The 17,483-nt window shown below is 41.4% G+C and overlaps 2 protein-coding genes across 2 annotated transcripts; one reads left to right on the top strand and one right to left on the bottom strand.

Moving 5' to 3' along the window:
* The first annotated feature begins 1,662 nt into the window (after positions 1 to 1,662).
* Positions 1,663 to 4,816, top strand: selenok (selenoprotein K). Its single transcript, XM_071515087.1, has 4 exons — positions 1,663 to 1,752; positions 2,394 to 2,484; positions 3,153 to 3,239; positions 4,717 to 4,816. Exons 1-4 carry the CDS (start codon positions 1,734 to 1,736, stop codon positions 4,814 to 4,816), a joined length of 297 nt encoding a protein of 98 aa, XP_071371188.1. The 5' UTR covers positions 1,663 to 1,733.
* A 1,864-nt stretch (positions 4,817 to 6,680) lies between these two features.
* On the bottom strand, positions 6,681 to 16,814 carry actr8 (actin related protein 8). Its single transcript, XM_071515083.1, has 13 exons — positions 16,587 to 16,814; positions 14,821 to 14,991; positions 13,970 to 14,080; positions 13,719 to 13,823; positions 13,305 to 13,478; positions 12,363 to 12,456; positions 12,022 to 12,154; positions 11,523 to 11,676; positions 10,843 to 10,938; positions 10,509 to 10,649; positions 9,702 to 10,005; positions 8,373 to 8,536; positions 6,681 to 7,284 (listed from the first exon to the last, which is right to left on the bottom strand). The coding sequence occupies exons 1-13, from the start codon at positions 16,719 to 16,721 to the stop codon at positions 7,141 to 7,143; spliced, it is 1,926 nt and encodes a 641-aa protein (XP_071371184.1). The 5' UTR covers positions 16,722 to 16,814; the 3' UTR covers positions 6,681 to 7,140.
* Positions 16,815 to 17,483: the final 669 nt, after the last annotated feature.

Raw genomic sequence — 17,483 nt, forward strand, 5'->3', positions numbered from 1 at the left:
TAAATGGTAGGTTTATCACATTCATATCTCTTATCTCTACAATGTTATACAGAAAGCTTCCAGTAGCGAATAAATGAAGATAACGTTTGTACAGAGGTGGGGGGGAAATGTGAGGCTGAAGAAGGCTATTCAGATAAATTGACTCTTTTGAAAAATGGTAACGCTCGCGATGATATGCTACAGGTGGGTACAAAAATATATAAATACATCGTGGTCACCCTCTCTCAACATAAAGCCCTGCAAATAATTTGAGCTTCCATGTCAGTGGTATCTCTCATGACAGGTTTAAAGCCATTTTCCAGAAAAGTTGAACAAACTGACTGTGTGATGCTTAAATGCTGCAGGCTCAGTCAGGTTTAACTCAAGTCAGCCTCAAGTAAACCAGCCACAGAGCAGGTTAGCTTGAGAACATAAGTTGCCATAGTAACTGATCTAGACTTACTCTGATCTCAGTTTTTGGAACAGAAAATCCCGGATTTCTGTGAATTCTGATTTAACAAATCTGGATAACTTGCCAATCCTGCTTTCTGGAAAACCCCTCTGGTCTTGTACTGGCTATCAACACAGGGGGTGCAAACTGGCAGGTTGGGGGTCCAGGGCAAGTGATTTTATCCAAATTTGGTGTGTGAGGGGTACAAAATTATTAATTTCAGCAAATTAAACTTCAAAAGCACCAATAAGTGAAGACAAAGCCACAGCAAACAAATTATAATGAATTACATTTATGAAATTGAGATAAAACATAGTAAAACAAATACATATAACAAGCCACTCAGAAACCCCTAAACATCTTCTGGAAGAACCTCCTCTTCTTTCTCTGGAACACTGGTAGGCTACTTCCTCCTCAGCTGGGGCGTAGAGGTCCTCCAGGCTCCAGCCTGTCAGCCTACCTGTATCAGTGTATCTGCACAGAATCAGTCTGTTAAGCATGAAAATCTATCACAATTACTGATGGGATTGTTATTGGTATTAAATACAGCCTCTCCCTTTATTGTGCATTTACAAAATATTTGCTGTATAAACAAAGATCTGTTTTAATGACATTTCATAAATGTTTGAATAAAAAAATGAAGGAAAAAATAAACCACACAAAGCAGTTGTTAAGGTTGGGAGAGACTACTGGTTAAAATATATCAAACCCATTTGGTTGACTAACAGCCAGATAGCTATGGCTGACTGTTGTAGTCCTCCTTCCCAAATGATTAGCATTTCGCTAGCAACAATCAATTTAAGAAGTAACTGAAGGGTAAATCTTCACAAAGGTGATGCTAGTTGCTGTATTTTATTTCATGGAACAAAACGTAGTATAGTTAGTAAGCCTGTGTAGCAAAGTAGCTATACAACTTCTAATGAGATGTTGCCACTTAACTTTAGGATCATTTTCCTTGGCACTGCCTCAGTAGCTGAGAAAGAAGTAAAAAATAATAATAATAATAATAATAAACTAAGCTACCCAAATTTATATATAGAAAGGATGGAATAAAAAAAGTATTAAGTGCGCCCCTGTATCTCATGGATATGTTCAACAAAGCCCTTATTTTTGACATATTCCGAAAAGCCCATTCATGTTTTTGACTACACACCAAATGGCGAAGATGCTGGTAATATGGCATAGGCCTACAAATTAATGCTAAATGACGACATCCACAGACACCTGCGTGAGGGTGACGAATGCGGAAGTGCATAACCAATCATAAACAACAGCAGTGAGTGCAGTTTAGCTGCTGCTAAACATGGTGTACGTGTCAAATGGTGAGTTTATTTCCTAGTGTTTTCAACTGGTTTGCCATTTCAGAGCGAATATGTAGCTAGCTACCTATGTAGATATTGCTGTGTACTGTCGACCAGTTTCAGTAAAAAAAAAAAAATGTGTGTCAGTTTAGCGGTCCAGCCGTTTTTAACAGGCCTTTGTAGCAGCTAGGCTAATGTTAGCTGGTTAGCTAGCCTCACTGTCTCTGTAGCAATAATTGACAAACAACAATTGCTCCGGGAATGCCGTATCGACTGTCTATCCGTGTGTTTGTCACTTGCCTAGTTTGTTATGTCAGTGTACAGTCCCAAAAATCAGTGTATTGTGTTAGCCATCTGCCTTATTTACCTGCTGTGTTGCCGTAGTCATTTGTTGTCAAGCCCTGATTGGCTAACAAACGACTAGTGACTGTCAACAAAAGGAGACAACAACTGGAAAGGATGTATAAAGTGATGAGGCATGTGTACACTCCGCTGGTTTTGTTTATAAGATTGCTATCATACCTTCTGCTCTCTTTTACTGTCTCTATCTCTGCCTCACCATTCTCTCTCTCTCTCTCTCTCTCTCTCTCTCTCTCTCTCTCTCTCTCTCTCTCTCTCTCTCTCTCTCTCTCTCTCTTTCTTTCTCTTTCTCTCTGTCCCAGGTCAGGTCCTGGACAGCAGGACCCAGTCACCATGGCGACTGTCTTTCCTGGTTGACATGTTCTGGGGAGCGGTGGAGTTCATCGGCCTGTTGTAAGTCAACCAAGCCTTTAAGTCCACCTCACTGAGCGTAAATTGCTGTATGATTTTCTCCACAACCCCACTATTACAGCATGTGAATCAGGGGAGGTGATGTATTTCTGTACTTTGAAGTTAACTCTCAGTTCCACTTTGCCTGGTAAACCGATGATTTGCTTGCAAAAGGCTTTTGTTTTGAAGCATCAAGGTTTAGCATCAAACTGGGCCTTTTAATATAGTGGACTGGTTTCACTGTCAAAACTAGACCTTTGATCTTTATATTCTATTGTTTTTTTTAACAAGTATCTAAATGGATCTTAATCTAACAGTGTTGGGCTCATAACTCTAAAAACTATTGTGTTAAATATTACTTGTGACTCATTTCAAAGGTAATGTTATTGTTATTAGTGTTATGTTATATACTCCTTGGGAGCAGTAATTTGTCACACCACTTTTCGTTTCATACAACAAAGTCTAATTGGGGGATGGGATGTTTTTTATTTTATTCAACTTTCATCTGATATTTAGAGGGTGTGATAATAAATGTAACTGTTGATTTTTAATTGGCAACTTAAATATTATTACTGAAATTTAAATGGTAATTCACTAGAGTACTTGTTACTGAGAAAAGTAATAACATTACTGTGATACCACCTAATCTGATCACGTTTGTCCTCCGCCAGTTTTCAGACGCTGGTTCAGCCTGATCTGACAAAAGACCGAAGCGGAGGCGGAAGCGCTGGTTCGTCTCGCTTCAGTGATGGCAGAGGGTAGGTTTCTCTACTGTCACACACACCTGCGACATCCCCCGCTCATCACATGTCTCTCTATCTTAAACATTAAAGGCAACTTATCTGCACAGTGTAGCTCACAGTGGGAATTTACACAATTGCTATTCAGATGTAGCGAGTCCCTCCTACTGATACACAGAGGCTAGCTGAGTACTTGCAAGGTGCAGCTGACCTGCTAGTGATGTTACCAGCATGTCTTTATGCCCAACAGAAAGACAAAGTAGATGTTAGTGTTGGGGCTGGGCAATATATCGATATTATATCGATATCATGATATGAGACTAGATATTGTCTTAGATTTTGGATATCGTAATATCGTGATATCGCATAAGTGTTGTCTTTTCCTGGTTTTAAAGGCTGCGTTACAGTAATGTGATGTAATTTTCTGAACTTACCAGACTGTTCTAGCTGTTCTATTATTTGCCTTTACCCACTTAGTCATTATATCCACTTTACTGATGATTATTTATCAAAAATCTCATTGTGTAAATATTTTGTGAAAGCACCAATAGTCATCCCTACAATATTGTCGCAATATCGATATCGAGGTATTTGGTCAAAAATATTGTGATATTTGATTTTGTCAATATCGCCCAGCCCTACTTACAACTGAACATTTAGCCCACTTCGTAGAAAATACCGAGATATATATTGTGTATCGCCATTCAGCCTAAAAATACAGAGATATGATTTTTGGTCCATATCGCCCAGCCCTAGTTAGTGTTATTTAGCGTCAGTTTGGTTCACAGACTATTTAAAAATACTGTTTGGATGGGAATGGAGGATGAGTGTATATTGTGTAAGCAGGATTTTCTCTTAGCTGTCTGTGGTTAGGGTTAGGGTTAGGGTTAGGGTCTGTATTTTTACTTTATTAATCCAGGGAAAGTTGGCTTAATATGCATGCTCTTTTCCAGCAACGCCCTGCTTCGCTCTCACACATTCACAGTATAGGCCTAACCTTAATCTTCTGCTGTTGCCAACTGAGTACTGCAGCAATTTCGAATTCAGTGTCTTGCTCAAGGGTACCTCAGTTGTTAAGGGGGAGAAGTGTGTTTCTCATTTACTGTCCCCACCCAGATTTCCCCAGCCTGTCTGTGCATTCAAACCAGCATGGTATTACCTCAAAATGCAAATTGCACAGAAACGAGAGCAATGACATCAAGTGAAAGCAGAGTCTACTAATAGGATATGCCTCGTCAGAGTAGAAGAAATATCTCTATGGAAAACATGACTCATTTCACTCAGAGCAGCTGGTTTAGAATGCAAATAATTTATTTCACAGATCCTGTGCTTTCATATAATTTCATCACTGCTGTCATTTGTTGTCACGTCCTTTCTTTAACCTCGTTTTATACTAATTGATCTCTCTCCTCTCTCTGTACACCTCCCTTCCACTTCATTCCCTTCCCTGTCTCTGCCCCAACTACCTTATTCTCCCCTCGCTCCCGCCCTCCAGTCCCCCAGGTCCCCCTGGTGGCAGGAGGCGGATGGGCAGAATAAACCACGGCGGAGGCCCCAGTGCTCCACCCATGGGAGGGGGAGGATGAGGAAGGTGAGGAAGTGTTTTTTTTCCTGAGTTTCTGAATTGGCTCAGTGCATCACTGCTCATCAGATAAACTTCTTGTTGTTACTCTTACCCTTAATATGATGAAAAACAGTGGGTGTTTTCATAATTTGACACTGCCAAACTGTAGCACACCCTATCACCAGGTGCTAAATCCCGACTTTACCTTAGTATTACGTTCATTATGTTGCATTCACATCACTTCAGGAGAGATGGTAGATGCGAGCCTCCTACCATACACCATACAATACACCTCAGCGTTCAACCTACAACCTTAAATCTGACTTTGGGACTTTGAAATGGACCCCAGTTTCTCTGACTTCCTGAACTCTGATGTCACTAACACGAAAATACCTGTAGTCAAGTGTAGGGAATGACATTCATTTCAAATAAACCCAGCAAAATGAGCGAACTTCATCACATTTTGTCATCACAACTCTTTAAATGCCATGGCAAGACACAACTACTTGCTGGATTTTGTCATTTGTGGTTGACATTGCAATGTTTGGTATGTTGTAAAACACAAACTCTGTCGTATCACTAAGTAAGTGTGCATATGTTAAGCATGACAAAGCTTATTACGAGCAAACAAAGTCTACAGAAACCTTCAATCATGGTGTCTGATGGCTTCAATGAGTTTGAACGCCTGAACACTTCCAAGTTGTTTTTAAAGTGCTGTTGAACTTTGGTAGTACCTTGGGTTGTGTAGCTTCCTGGCCATGATATAACCCCAAAATCTGCAACTCTCTGTTATCTGTTTTTCCGGTAGAGAGCAACAGATAAGAGAGATTGGAGGATTTCTTTTTTTTTCTCTCCAATCACTGAGGAACAGTCTGAAAATCACACTTCTAGCACATAAACGAATGCGAAAAAATCAGATTCTGACAATATATACTGCTGTAATCAGGGCGTCCTTGAAAAAGAGAGCTTGCTCTCAATGGCCCTCCCTGTATAAATAAAGGTTTACATACATACATGCATATAAAAAAAATAGTCATGCTGCCGAATTTTAAGTGAAGTGCTTTCTTTTTATTAAACCTTTCAGTTTGAACATGTGTAACACCAAAATCTGACTGGAAGAATTTTGGTGTTCCACTTGTTCAAACTGAAAGGTTTTATTTCAACATCACTTTAACTGTCATGTCGTCCTGATGGTTATGACATTATTGACTGTTCTTTGTCTGTTACCCTCCTCTTCTCTCTCCAGGTAAACGCCTACACACCCAGTGTAGGCGTGGGGTGCGGCGCCGACTCGTAACCTAAACGATGGTGATGTCACGGTGCTGAAGCCCCTCTTCATTGGCTGCCGCTGCCACAGGCAGATTCTTGACGCCTTTCTGGGAATTCCTACATGTAGGGGCCAGGGAGGCCGATACAGCAGCTGTCCGCATCACTTCCTCTCTTCTTCCTGCTTCTGACCCCACCCCTTCCTGTCACAGTGATCTCTCATAGGGATGTGTATAATGTTTGAGTCATCCCTGCTGGGAATGATGAAGTTAGTATGTCTTTGTTTTTTATCCTTCTGTTTGAATAAAGATTTGCGCTGTGAAAATAGTAGAGTTTGTGTTATTCCTATATCATCACAGTTGGGTCGTTACCTTACAATTTCATTGTTAACTTATGTGTGTGTGTCTTTTTTGTATTGCCTATCACAACTGCTCACAGATTAAATGTAAGACTTAAGCGTAGTTCCATCAAGTTGTTTAAAAATCTGTAGTTGTAGCGAAGAGAGGCTGGTTGGTAAGCAGAAGGGAGATTTTTAAATCGAACACGCTGCATAATTCAAAGAAAAGTGGCCATTCGTTAAGTGTTGTTTGTTAAAATGAAATTTAACCATTGTGTATCGAAATGTCAAGGATTTATTTACAGTTCCAAACTTCCATGAGTCTGAACATGGGAGAAGCGCAATAATATTTACAGAATATTAAGCAGGTGATTGACAATTACAGAAACAAAACACTGACATCATCTGGGTTTCAGATTCAAGCCATACACAAATATAGTGTACAAAGCGGTGTTCTGATCTTAAGGTGATATTGTCAGTCAGTATACTGTGCCACCATGCCCAGTACTGCTTAATACTTTTGCTTCTGGAAAAACATTTGAAGTATTTCATTCCACGACACTATAACCATTTTTGAAAAAAAAAAAAAAGTTGCCTGATGTTCAATATTTCAGAAAATTCCTCCAAGACTCCAGAACCCTTTTTTCCACAAGAAATACTTCAGGGGCACTCTTCAAAACAAAAAAATAAAGCGCTATGCCACCATGTGTTCTCTAGGTTTTCTCCTAGTTTCCAGTAAGGTGTGAGTGGTTTCACCAGACGAAGGCAGCTCTCTCGCGGAGCATCCTGACACCGAAGCGTTGCCACTCCCTCTGGTGGATCCACATCTCCTGGGTGGTGTCCAGACACGCCAGCACCGCCCCCCCTTTCCATGATATCAGGCGAGGGTCCATGTCCTGGAGAACACACACATGTCAATGTAAATACGCTTCACAGGTGCTACATGTAGCATTTTGTGCTACTGAAAATGAAGACCACATTTCCTATAAACCCTGTTGCTTCCTGTGGCCACAGTGGGGGTTTCTACTTTTCCACCATCTCTCTGGTGTTGCTCTGGCTGCATTTGTTTTGAAGAACGAGGACAAAAGCTGATAACAGCAGATATGCGTTCTGACAAAATAAGTTAATGTGATGCTGAAACTATGCAATTTGAATGGTGGAAGTGGAATAAAATTGTTTTACTTGCAAAGTAATATGGTTCCTGTGAATGTAATAAAGCAATTTTTCCTGTGAAATCCGGCCCGGTGGCACACTGTGTGAGGCTGGTAGACGCTGCCAGTCATCTCAGAAATGATCTTGTTTGTTTACGGTATTATGTCTCAAAATTAATGTGATGATGACTTATTGATGATAAAATGCTGCACGTAGCACTTTTAAAACTATGTTAACCAAAACATTGTGCACGGCTACATCCATACCACATGCATTCACATACTAAGGCTCTCATTTCCAATCAATTCATCCCATGTCCAACTTGAGAAAGGTTTCAAGTGTGACACTCATTTTGCCATCCCACTACTACAATTGGAGAGCGGTTTGTGTATTTGTGTGTCCCGAGAGGAGAGGAGATGAGGAGATGAGAGGAGGAGAGGAGACAAGGACAGGAGAGGAGGAGAGGAGCAGAGGAAAGGAGAGGATAGCAGGAGAGGAGACAAGGACAGGAGAAGAGGGGAGAGGAGAGGAGCAGAGGAAAGGAGAGGACAGTAGAGAGGAAAGGAGAGGAGGGGAGGAGAGCAGGAGAGAAGACAAGGAGAGGAGAGCAGGAGACAAGGAGAGGAGGAGAGGAGAGGAGGAGAGGAGGTGACGAAAGGAGAGGAGGAGAGGAGATGAGGAGAGGAGACAAGGAGAGGAGAGGAGGAGACAAGGAGAGGAGGAGAGGAGAGGAGGAGAAGAGGTTATAAATTCTAGTATATTGAACAGACACTGAACGCAACACTAGTTTGCCTGTATTGTAGATCTGTGTCCTACTCTGAGACTGTGTTACCTTTGGTCGTGTGATGACCTCCACGTTGTCCACCAGGCGTCTAAAGGAGGGCGGCATCTTGTTGATGATGCGGTGGAGCAGGAACTCCTGAGCGCTGTGGAACATCAGCCCTCCTCCCACCACCAGGATGGAGCTGTACATCTTTCGTTTGGTCTCATCTGACGCTGTCAACAAACAGAGAAAAACTTCACCAAAACAGGAAATCTTGGCTTCTGTGAAACATCATCTCTTGCCCTACGACCAGAATAGAGCTGTACATGTTGCGCTTCGTCTCAGCTGATGCCATTAACACATACATAACAAGTAAGTCTATGTGTACAATGTGCACTATGGAACAACAGTGACAATTTAATCCCAAAGGTGCTATGGGGAAAGAGACAGCAGCTCCTGATCTTAGACTGTAATACCGGATTTACAGTGGTGGAATGTAACTAAGTGCATTTACTCAAGTACTGTACTTAAGTACAATTTAGAGGCACTTGTACTTTACTTGAGTATTTCCATTTCATGCTACTACTCCACTACATTTCAGAGGGAAATATTGTACTTTTTACTCCACTACTATTTATTTGACAGCTTTAGTTACTAGTTACTTTGCACATTTAGATTATTAATACAAATTATAAATCAACTAATAAATTATGATATATTTTTATAGGTTAAGCTACCCAGCAGTATATAAAGTAATTAAAATTAGCTCCACCTTTGCCAGCTACAACATTAAAGTGATGAACACATTAATGCATCAATAATTATAGTCCAATAACATGATATATATGATTCTGAAATGGGCCATTCTGCATAATGACTACTTTTACTTTTGCTACTTTAAGTATATTTTGATGCTAATACTTTTGTACTTTGATACAAGTAAAAGTCCTGCATTCAAAATTTTCCTCAAGTCAAAGTATTTTTACCCTGTGGTATTGCTACTTTTACTTAAGTCAAAGATCTGATTACTTCTTCCACCACTGCGGCTTTATTTGAGTATTTCAGTATATAGTGTTTGCTGCCACTAAACAGGTAAAGAGGCAATTTAAAGATTTCATGAATATTTAATTTGCTGCACAGGCCAAATCAATCTCAAGCATTTTATCAGTCAGAAATCTCAAATGTTCCATCTGGAGGATTTTTCTACCCAAAAGGCATTACAGTAGCATTACCATTACAGTACATTTTTAGCATGGGTGGCCCTCAGAGGGAATTGAACCCCGAGCTCTAGCATGGCACTAACATTGCTATGGAGCTATAGAGGACCAAACACTGTTCTCTCCCTGCTTCCTTAGCCTACTTGCTCCCTTCTTCCCTCCGTCCTCTGTCCTTCCTTACCACAGCAGTCGATGCTGTGCAGGATGGCCTTGTCCAGGCCCAGCGCCTTGCTCTCAAACTGGCTCATGATGGCCGTCTTCCTGGAGAGCAGAGCAGAGGGGGGCTCGTCCATCTCTCCCGCCCCCATCAGGCACTCGCCCTGGGCTTGGCCGAGCTCCATCTCCACCTGGCTCCCTCCACCGCTGCCGCTCCCTCCACCCCTGGGTAGGTCAGAGGAGTCAATCCCTCCCTGCCCGCTCATCTCACCCTCCAGACCGCCTCCTGGTCTGGACAGGGCCTTCCGGTCCGCAGCGGATTTGGAAGACTGGTCAAGAAAGAGGGAGAGGAGAAGGAAGTAGGAGAGGAAGAGGAAGAGAGAGGAGAGGGAGTGAAAAAAGGGAGGAAAGAAGGTATTATGCAAGTTTGTGTGTGTGTGATCGTGAGTGAACATGAATATGCATGAATTCAATTTAACACAACTTTATATATCCCACGTGTCAATTTAAAAGATGCAATCAAAGGATATACAAACATTAAAAACAAGACAGAATACACATCACAACAAAAAAGTGCAGGCAGAGATCAGCAGTTGCAATTTCAGCATACAACTGAAATTACAATTGTCCAGTGTTAGAAACCTCACAATTGTTATTTAAGTGTTATTGCTTCTGGTACAAAGGTATTTTTCCTTTGATTTTTCTTACACTGGGCCACCAGAAAGCAGCTACTTGATGGAGGAGGTTGAATGAATTGTGTAATGTGTGTGTGTGTGTGTGTGTGTGTGTGTGTGTGTGTGTGTCTGTGTGTGTGTGTGTGTGTGTGTGTTACCTGGTCCTGTTTGCTCTGTGTGCCCAGCAGGTAGTGCTCATCATGAGGGTCCTCTGAGTCGCCTTGGGAACGGTACTGAAGTGATGTCATCTTCTGACCCACGATGCCGAATGTGGTCGGGTAGAAAAGACCCATGGGTGCCTGAACAAGATACACACACACACACACACACACACACAAACAAACACACACAAGATCAAGAGTCACAGGGAGAAAGATAGAGATGAAGAATTCGCCTTGGGTACAAACACAAGCAGGAGAAGGAATTACAGCGTCTTTTGCTCTCAACACTATGATCTTGAATCAGTTTTACATGGATATATGAACCAAGTACCTGTAACTTCTCATCCCCTAGCCGAACCTGGTACAGAAGAGCTGGGGCTTCTGGGAAACGTGTGCGGAACTCGTGATCTTGTAGTCCTGATATGTCCTGTTGAGAACCAGGGGAGGACAGGAAAAGAAGACAATATTTAGTTTGAATTAGGGCTGCAACTAACGATTATTTCCATTGTCGATTAATCTGTCGATTACTTTCTCGATTACTCGATTAGTTGTTTGGTCTATAAAATGTCAGAAAATGGTGAAAAATGTGGATCAGTGTTTCCCAAAGCCCAAGATGACGTCCTCAAATGTCTTGTTTTGTCCACAAGCCAAAGATATTCAGTTTACTGTCATAGAGGAGTAAAGAAACCAGAAAATATTCACATTTAAGAAGCTGGAATCAGAGAATTTTGACTTATTTTTCTTAAAAAATTATTCAAACCGATTAATCGATTATCAAAATAGTTGGCAATTAATTTAATAGTTGACAACTAATCGATTAATTGATTAATCGTTGCAGCTCTAGTTTGAATGAGTGCAGATTTCCACGGTTATTTAAACAGCAACCAAGATGCTACCGCCAACTGATCAAGGTACAAAAGAGCATTCCCCAATGCTCCCCCCAAACACACACACACACACACACACACACACACACACACACACACGCCCTAATTCCCCACCCACACCCACTTGATCTAGGTGGCAGAAGGTCTCTTTTAGATGCTGCAGCAGCTGACAGTCCAGTCTGTTGGACAGCTGACATTCCCTGTAGGGAAAGCCCGCCCTCTGCAGGAGCCAGAAGAAACTGCGGGTCACGTCTGAGCCGCCGTACGCCAAACACAGCCTGCAGAGACAGACAGGCAAACACACAACAGACAGATATGACATAATACAGACGCAGGACGTCTCATAAAACATGTGATGTCAACAGGAATCTACTGGAAGTGGTCAATGTTTTGATTAAACTGAATTTCAGTGTGCTTGTCTGCACTTGTCTCACTCTAGTTTTCTACTGGTTTTTATGAAATGTTTCTAACAATTGCCCCGTATGTCACTGAAAATGCTGCTGCTGTCTTGGCCGGGTTTCCTTTGTCAAAGGGATCCATGACCTCAGCAGTTCTAACCTGGATGAATAAATAATTAAACGAGCAAAATAAATAGGAACAAAAAAAGTGGTTTGCAGCCCAACCTGGAGTTGCGGTGGGACACTCCGTCCTCTACACAGCAGAGACTGGTCTTCTGGTCTCCCACATCCACAACACAAGCACTGCTCAGCCCACTGCCAAATGTAGCACACACCGACTCCTGGTGCACAATGATCGCTACACACACACACACACACACACACACACACACACATATCAAGACAGAAGGTAAGGTGAGGGTGAGAGAGATTGGGTGTTTCTGAGTGAATGGACGACTGATTTGTATAAAGCTTAGGAATGACAGAAAGTGTAAGTTACAGCATGTGTGTACAGTTTTTACCTGTGTGCAGGCGTGAGTGTGTGTGTGTGTGTGTGCGTGAAATACCTGAGAAGCCCATATTAAGCAGCAGCATGTTGACCACTTCCTTGATGTGTTGCCTGTTGTAGATGTCAGGGACCAATAGGATGCATCTATAATACTGGTAACCAATCACAAAAATGTGTCACACTGGCAGCTGAATCAGAAAGTATATCAATATCAATCTAACACCTATCAATCACATAAAAGCTGTTGACCAAAAAGCAAATAGGTATTCAGACTCAAAAAGAAGTAATTCGTCTGAGAGGAAAGAACATTTGTCGTATTTTGGGCAGTTCAGTCTCATTTTATTTTTTTAAACTTGCTCTCCTCCGGTTCATTTTGCATTTTTCCATCAGTACCCTTAGAAAACAACCCAGACCTGCCTGAGGCTTGCTCATTCAGTATTATCTTTTAAAATCACTTCTTAAAATGCAAATGTGCTTTAATGTAATGTTTAACATTTTTTACCCACATTTTTTAACATTGTATTGTTTATGTTTTTATTTCTTGACCACTACTTCTTTTTTATCCCAATTTTGATCTCCTTTTATGTGTATTTTTCTGTTCCTTGTTTTTGCACCGGTTTGTTAAGCCCTTTGAATAACCTCTGCTTTTAGATAAAGTGATAAAGATCTATATAAATACTGTTTATTATTACTATTATTACAGGCCTCATGAACACAATGCCCATAATTTTCAGTGACTGGCCAATTCACATCTACCACTGACATCTATTTGCCCCTGTCCATTCCGTCTTATTAGTAAATCCCTTCTTCAAGTGATTGGAAAAATTGATAATTTCCTCATTTCCACATCTTGCAGATCACGCACAAATTCTACTTTCGATAAATGAGAACATCATATTTTCCCTAGTCGGGGGGGGGGGGGATTTAATAACAAACAGCGGCTCCATCCCCCTCCATGCCATCTATACACCCCCCCCCCCCCCCCAAGTACCTCTCCTACCTTTAAGTCTTTGAGGGGGATTTCCAGATGTTTCTGAATGATGTGGCTCCAGATTGTCTCCAGGTCAGTCAGGACGGCCGTCAGCGAGCCTCCAGCACCCGCGTGCACATTGAGCTGACCTCTGACCACGGGCCAGTGGAGGTCGTAACAGTCCGACGGATTCACGTGCAGCGCCTGTGTGATGGGAGGAGGAGGGGGGAGGAGAGGGGGGGGGCAGTGGTGGGAAGATGGAGTGAATGAGACAGAGCAAGATAGAGTAAAACAGAGAGAAAGAGAGTGTCATAACTGTTTGTGAGCTTTCTAGAACCAGTATTTCACAGGTGTTACAAACTTATTCACACACGTATATATTCAGAGCATGCCCACTCTCTCTCTCACACACACACACACACACACACACACACACACACTGACCTCCTCCCCCACCAGGTGTAAAGGATGGTGCGCTGTATTGGTCCACTTCACCCTGGAGCTGCTGTCCAGCACTGCTGGACGGATCTGACGGTTATAAGACCGGGCCTGTGGACACACACACACACACAAACACACACACACACACACACACACACAAAGATAAATAACAAATTTCAACTTCCTTGGTCACACTTTTTAAACATGCAGCATCGCTCTCTCTCTCTTTCGCTCACACACACACACACACACACCTGCTCAGCGGACACGGGCGTCCTCCGCACTCCGTTGGACATCTTCTTGGACCAGATGGCCTGGTCGACCATTTTGAGACCATTCTGCCTCTGCTCGTTACTCTCTGGTTTCTGTCGGAGAAGAGGGAGAGGCAAGAATAATGAGTTTGAAGAGACTCTGCGTGTATGTGTGTGTGTGCATGTGAAAGTAAGAGAAAGAGAGAGAGAGAGAACGATGGTAATTTTTTATTTTTTTGTTATTTAATAATTTAATTGATGATTAATCTCTGTCATGCCAATAAAGCACCTTGAATTGAAAATTCTATTTCTAGAGAGAGAGAGAGAGAGAGAGAGAGAGAGAGAGAGAGAGAGAGAGAGAGAGAGATACACTACCAGTCAAAAGTTTGGACCCACCTGATTGAATGTTTTTCATTCTCTTAAAGCCATTTTGATCTAAAGGCTTCTGCTTGAATGCTTGAAATTTGTTTCTTAGACAAATATAAATAGTGAAGTTGATCCTATGTATGAATTTCTCAACAAAGCCTTTGCCTTTCCATCAAGGAAAAGGGCGGCTACTTTAAAGCTAAAATATAAGATAAGATTTGTTTAACACTTTTTTGGTCACTGCATAATTCCATTTATGTTATTTCATAGTTTTGATGTCTTTACTGTTAGTACAAAATGTGGAAAATAGTAAAAATAAAGAAAAATGTGGTGTGTCCAAATGTTTCCAGACTTTTGACTGGTAGTGTAGAAAAAGAGAGACACTATGAGACAGAGGCAGGATGACTGTTTGTCTCTCTGTCTCTACTGCACTCGCACAACTAACGACTAGGCTTTATTTCGGCTCTATCAGGTCTTCAGTGACATACGTTCAGACCGTCTCTCAGCAGCCAGGGATCTTCGTATCTGGGCTGCCCGCTTTGTTTGTGTCTGCGGGCGATCACGTGCGGGACGGTCACAGGGAGCGTGTCTGTGGCTCGCCCGATGCGGAGCGTCCTCGAGCCGGGGTGGATGACCACGATGAAGTTGCTCTGTATTTGCTGAACAGAAGAAGAAGAAAAAGTCAGACACTGAGATTAGGATCGTGATCAGAATCACAGATAGTGGCGCTCTTTACATGATAGTGCTCTGCTCAGTTTTTACCACTGTGCTTTTGTATTTTATATTTATTTTTACCATTGTGTTTCTGTATTTAATCGCTGTTTTTGCATTATATATTTCTGTTTTTACCATTGTGTTTTTATGTATTTTATCCCTGTTTCTGCCTTTAATGTTTCTGTGTTTATCATTGTGTTTTTGTATTGTATCTTTTTCTCCTGAAAAGCACTTTGTGCAATGTGCTCTATGCTTTAAAGGTGCTATACAAATAAAATGGGTCATTATTATTGTCCCCCACCAAAGGGGGGACTATGGATTGGTCTCTGTCCGTTAGTTAGCTAGTTAGTTTGTTCGTTAGTTAGTCACACTGTAACGTTGACTTTGTGCCGCTAGGGGGCGGTATTGACAATGAATGGGGACTCAGTGGTAAAGCAGGTCATGCAGTTAAAGTTATCATACAATGCGGGGGACAATGAATGGGGACTCAGTGGTAAAGCAATACAGTTAAAGTTATCATAGGTAACATAATAGTCTACACACGCTACACACTTGGAGACATCAGACTGGGTTGATGTGTTGAAGTGAGAGTCAATGGAGAATTTTTGGGCAAACCTCTAACCACAAGACACTGTAGTTATTGTCCAGTTGTTGGACTGTTGTTCTGTTATTGCACTCATCACTGCACTACCACTGTGCCGCCAGTGTTGACTACTTATATCATATTACCACTTACCTATTGTGCAATACCATATATCAGTTATCACTTATCATTTATATTATTCATAACACTCACGCTCCTGGTGTTGTATGTTATATTGTATATTGTATTATAAATTGTATTGTAGTGTACATTGTGTAATGTACAGATTGTATTTATTGTGTATTGTAGTTCTTATATTTTGTACTGTATTGAGTAAAAACAGGACAATTACAGTTACTATATTTCAAGATATAACTTATAAGCCTAATTCTGAGGAGAGTAGGCAACAGAAATATATGGTCAATCTATCCTTTCACTGTCCCATACGAAAATGATTATACAGTTTCACTCATATTTCAAGTACACTCAGCAAAATCACTGACTGACCCAAGGGTGGAACTACATCACTGGTGGGGGACAACATGTTTACTATTTGATTATTATTATTTTGCCAAGTAGGCCTACATCAAGTGCACAAGGAATTTGACTGACAAAAACGTCAGGAACACCTCAGACCTCTAAAACATGAAGGGGGGGTGAGATAAAGGGAAGGAGACAGGTTATAAACACTTGAGACTTGTACAAAGGGGGAGCAACTCGTATTTCTAATGTTTTGTCCACTGATAACAGGTGGGTTTCTTTAAATACGGGCTGTCCCTGTTGGTAAATCAAGCACCTATCAGTCCAGCACAGAGGATTGTCTGGTGCCCATGCAAGGAAAATGGGGTTATAATGTTTCAGACGGGGATACTCTGCTACATTATGAAACTATGAACTTTAGATACGAGTCGTATTAGAGTTGTAGTGTGTTGTATTACATGGAGACACAGGACTTACCTCCTGAAGCGGCTCTGGGATGGCCGGGGGAGCGATGGGTCTTTTGACTCCACGCTGCTGCTCCTTGTCTTTCTCCTTCTCTCGCTCCTTTTCTTTCTCCTTCCCGTTTTCCTGTTCTTTCTCAGCTTGAGTCATCGTGTCAGTTTAACGTCTTCGACTAAACTGGGGGAGTCGCTGCGTTCAAATGCTTGCGAATTGCTTCAAAAAGTGCCCACCACAGGAATAGGAAACCTATCCAAAGTAGAAGTTGTGACCGTTGCAGACAGAACTTCCGTGTTTTGTCACGTGGTACATAACAGTAATTTCTATAGGCTGAAAGAATTCTCTCTCCGAGCACATTTAAAGGAATCGTTCACATCTTATATTGAACCACATTCCCATCTGAAAAACTGGGTAGTTTTCTTGTTCAAATAAATTATGAAAAATGGCTTCCCAAAACATGCCATAACTCCTTTAAATATCTCATTATTTACAGTCTATTCATATAGCGTATAGCACATATGGTGCTATAAATCAGGGCTGCAATTATACAGACTTGGCATAGGAGCCAACAGATCAACAGCTACATATCATCAGCTGTACTTAACTTATCTGTTTTGAGGTGGAAAAACAGCCTCTGGAAAAATATTCTCCATATGTTCGGTGAAAATTCATCCTAAATTCTAATTAACAATTGTGCCGTGCTTCAGTTGTAGGTCGATCTGAAACTGAAGTGTTAAATTTTGAGGAACTGGGACATTGCAGCCAATTCTTGTTTTTATTGTTTTATTAGGATCCCCATTAGCTGCCAAATTAATGACAGCTAGTCTTCCTGGGGTCCTCACAAGGAAAAATTTAATTAAAAATAAAGATAATAGCAATAATAGCAATTAAATAAAAATCAAAGTGACATGGTAA

This window comes from Centroberyx affinis, unplaced genomic scaffold (assembly GCF_046629955.1).
Source record: "Centroberyx affinis isolate AG114_WGS23_722 - 3 ecotype Tasmania unplaced genomic scaffold, CSIRO-AGI_Caff_v1 ptg000302l_1, whole genome shotgun sequence".
NCBI lineage: Eukaryota > Metazoa > Chordata > Actinopteri > Beryciformes > Berycidae > Centroberyx > Centroberyx affinis.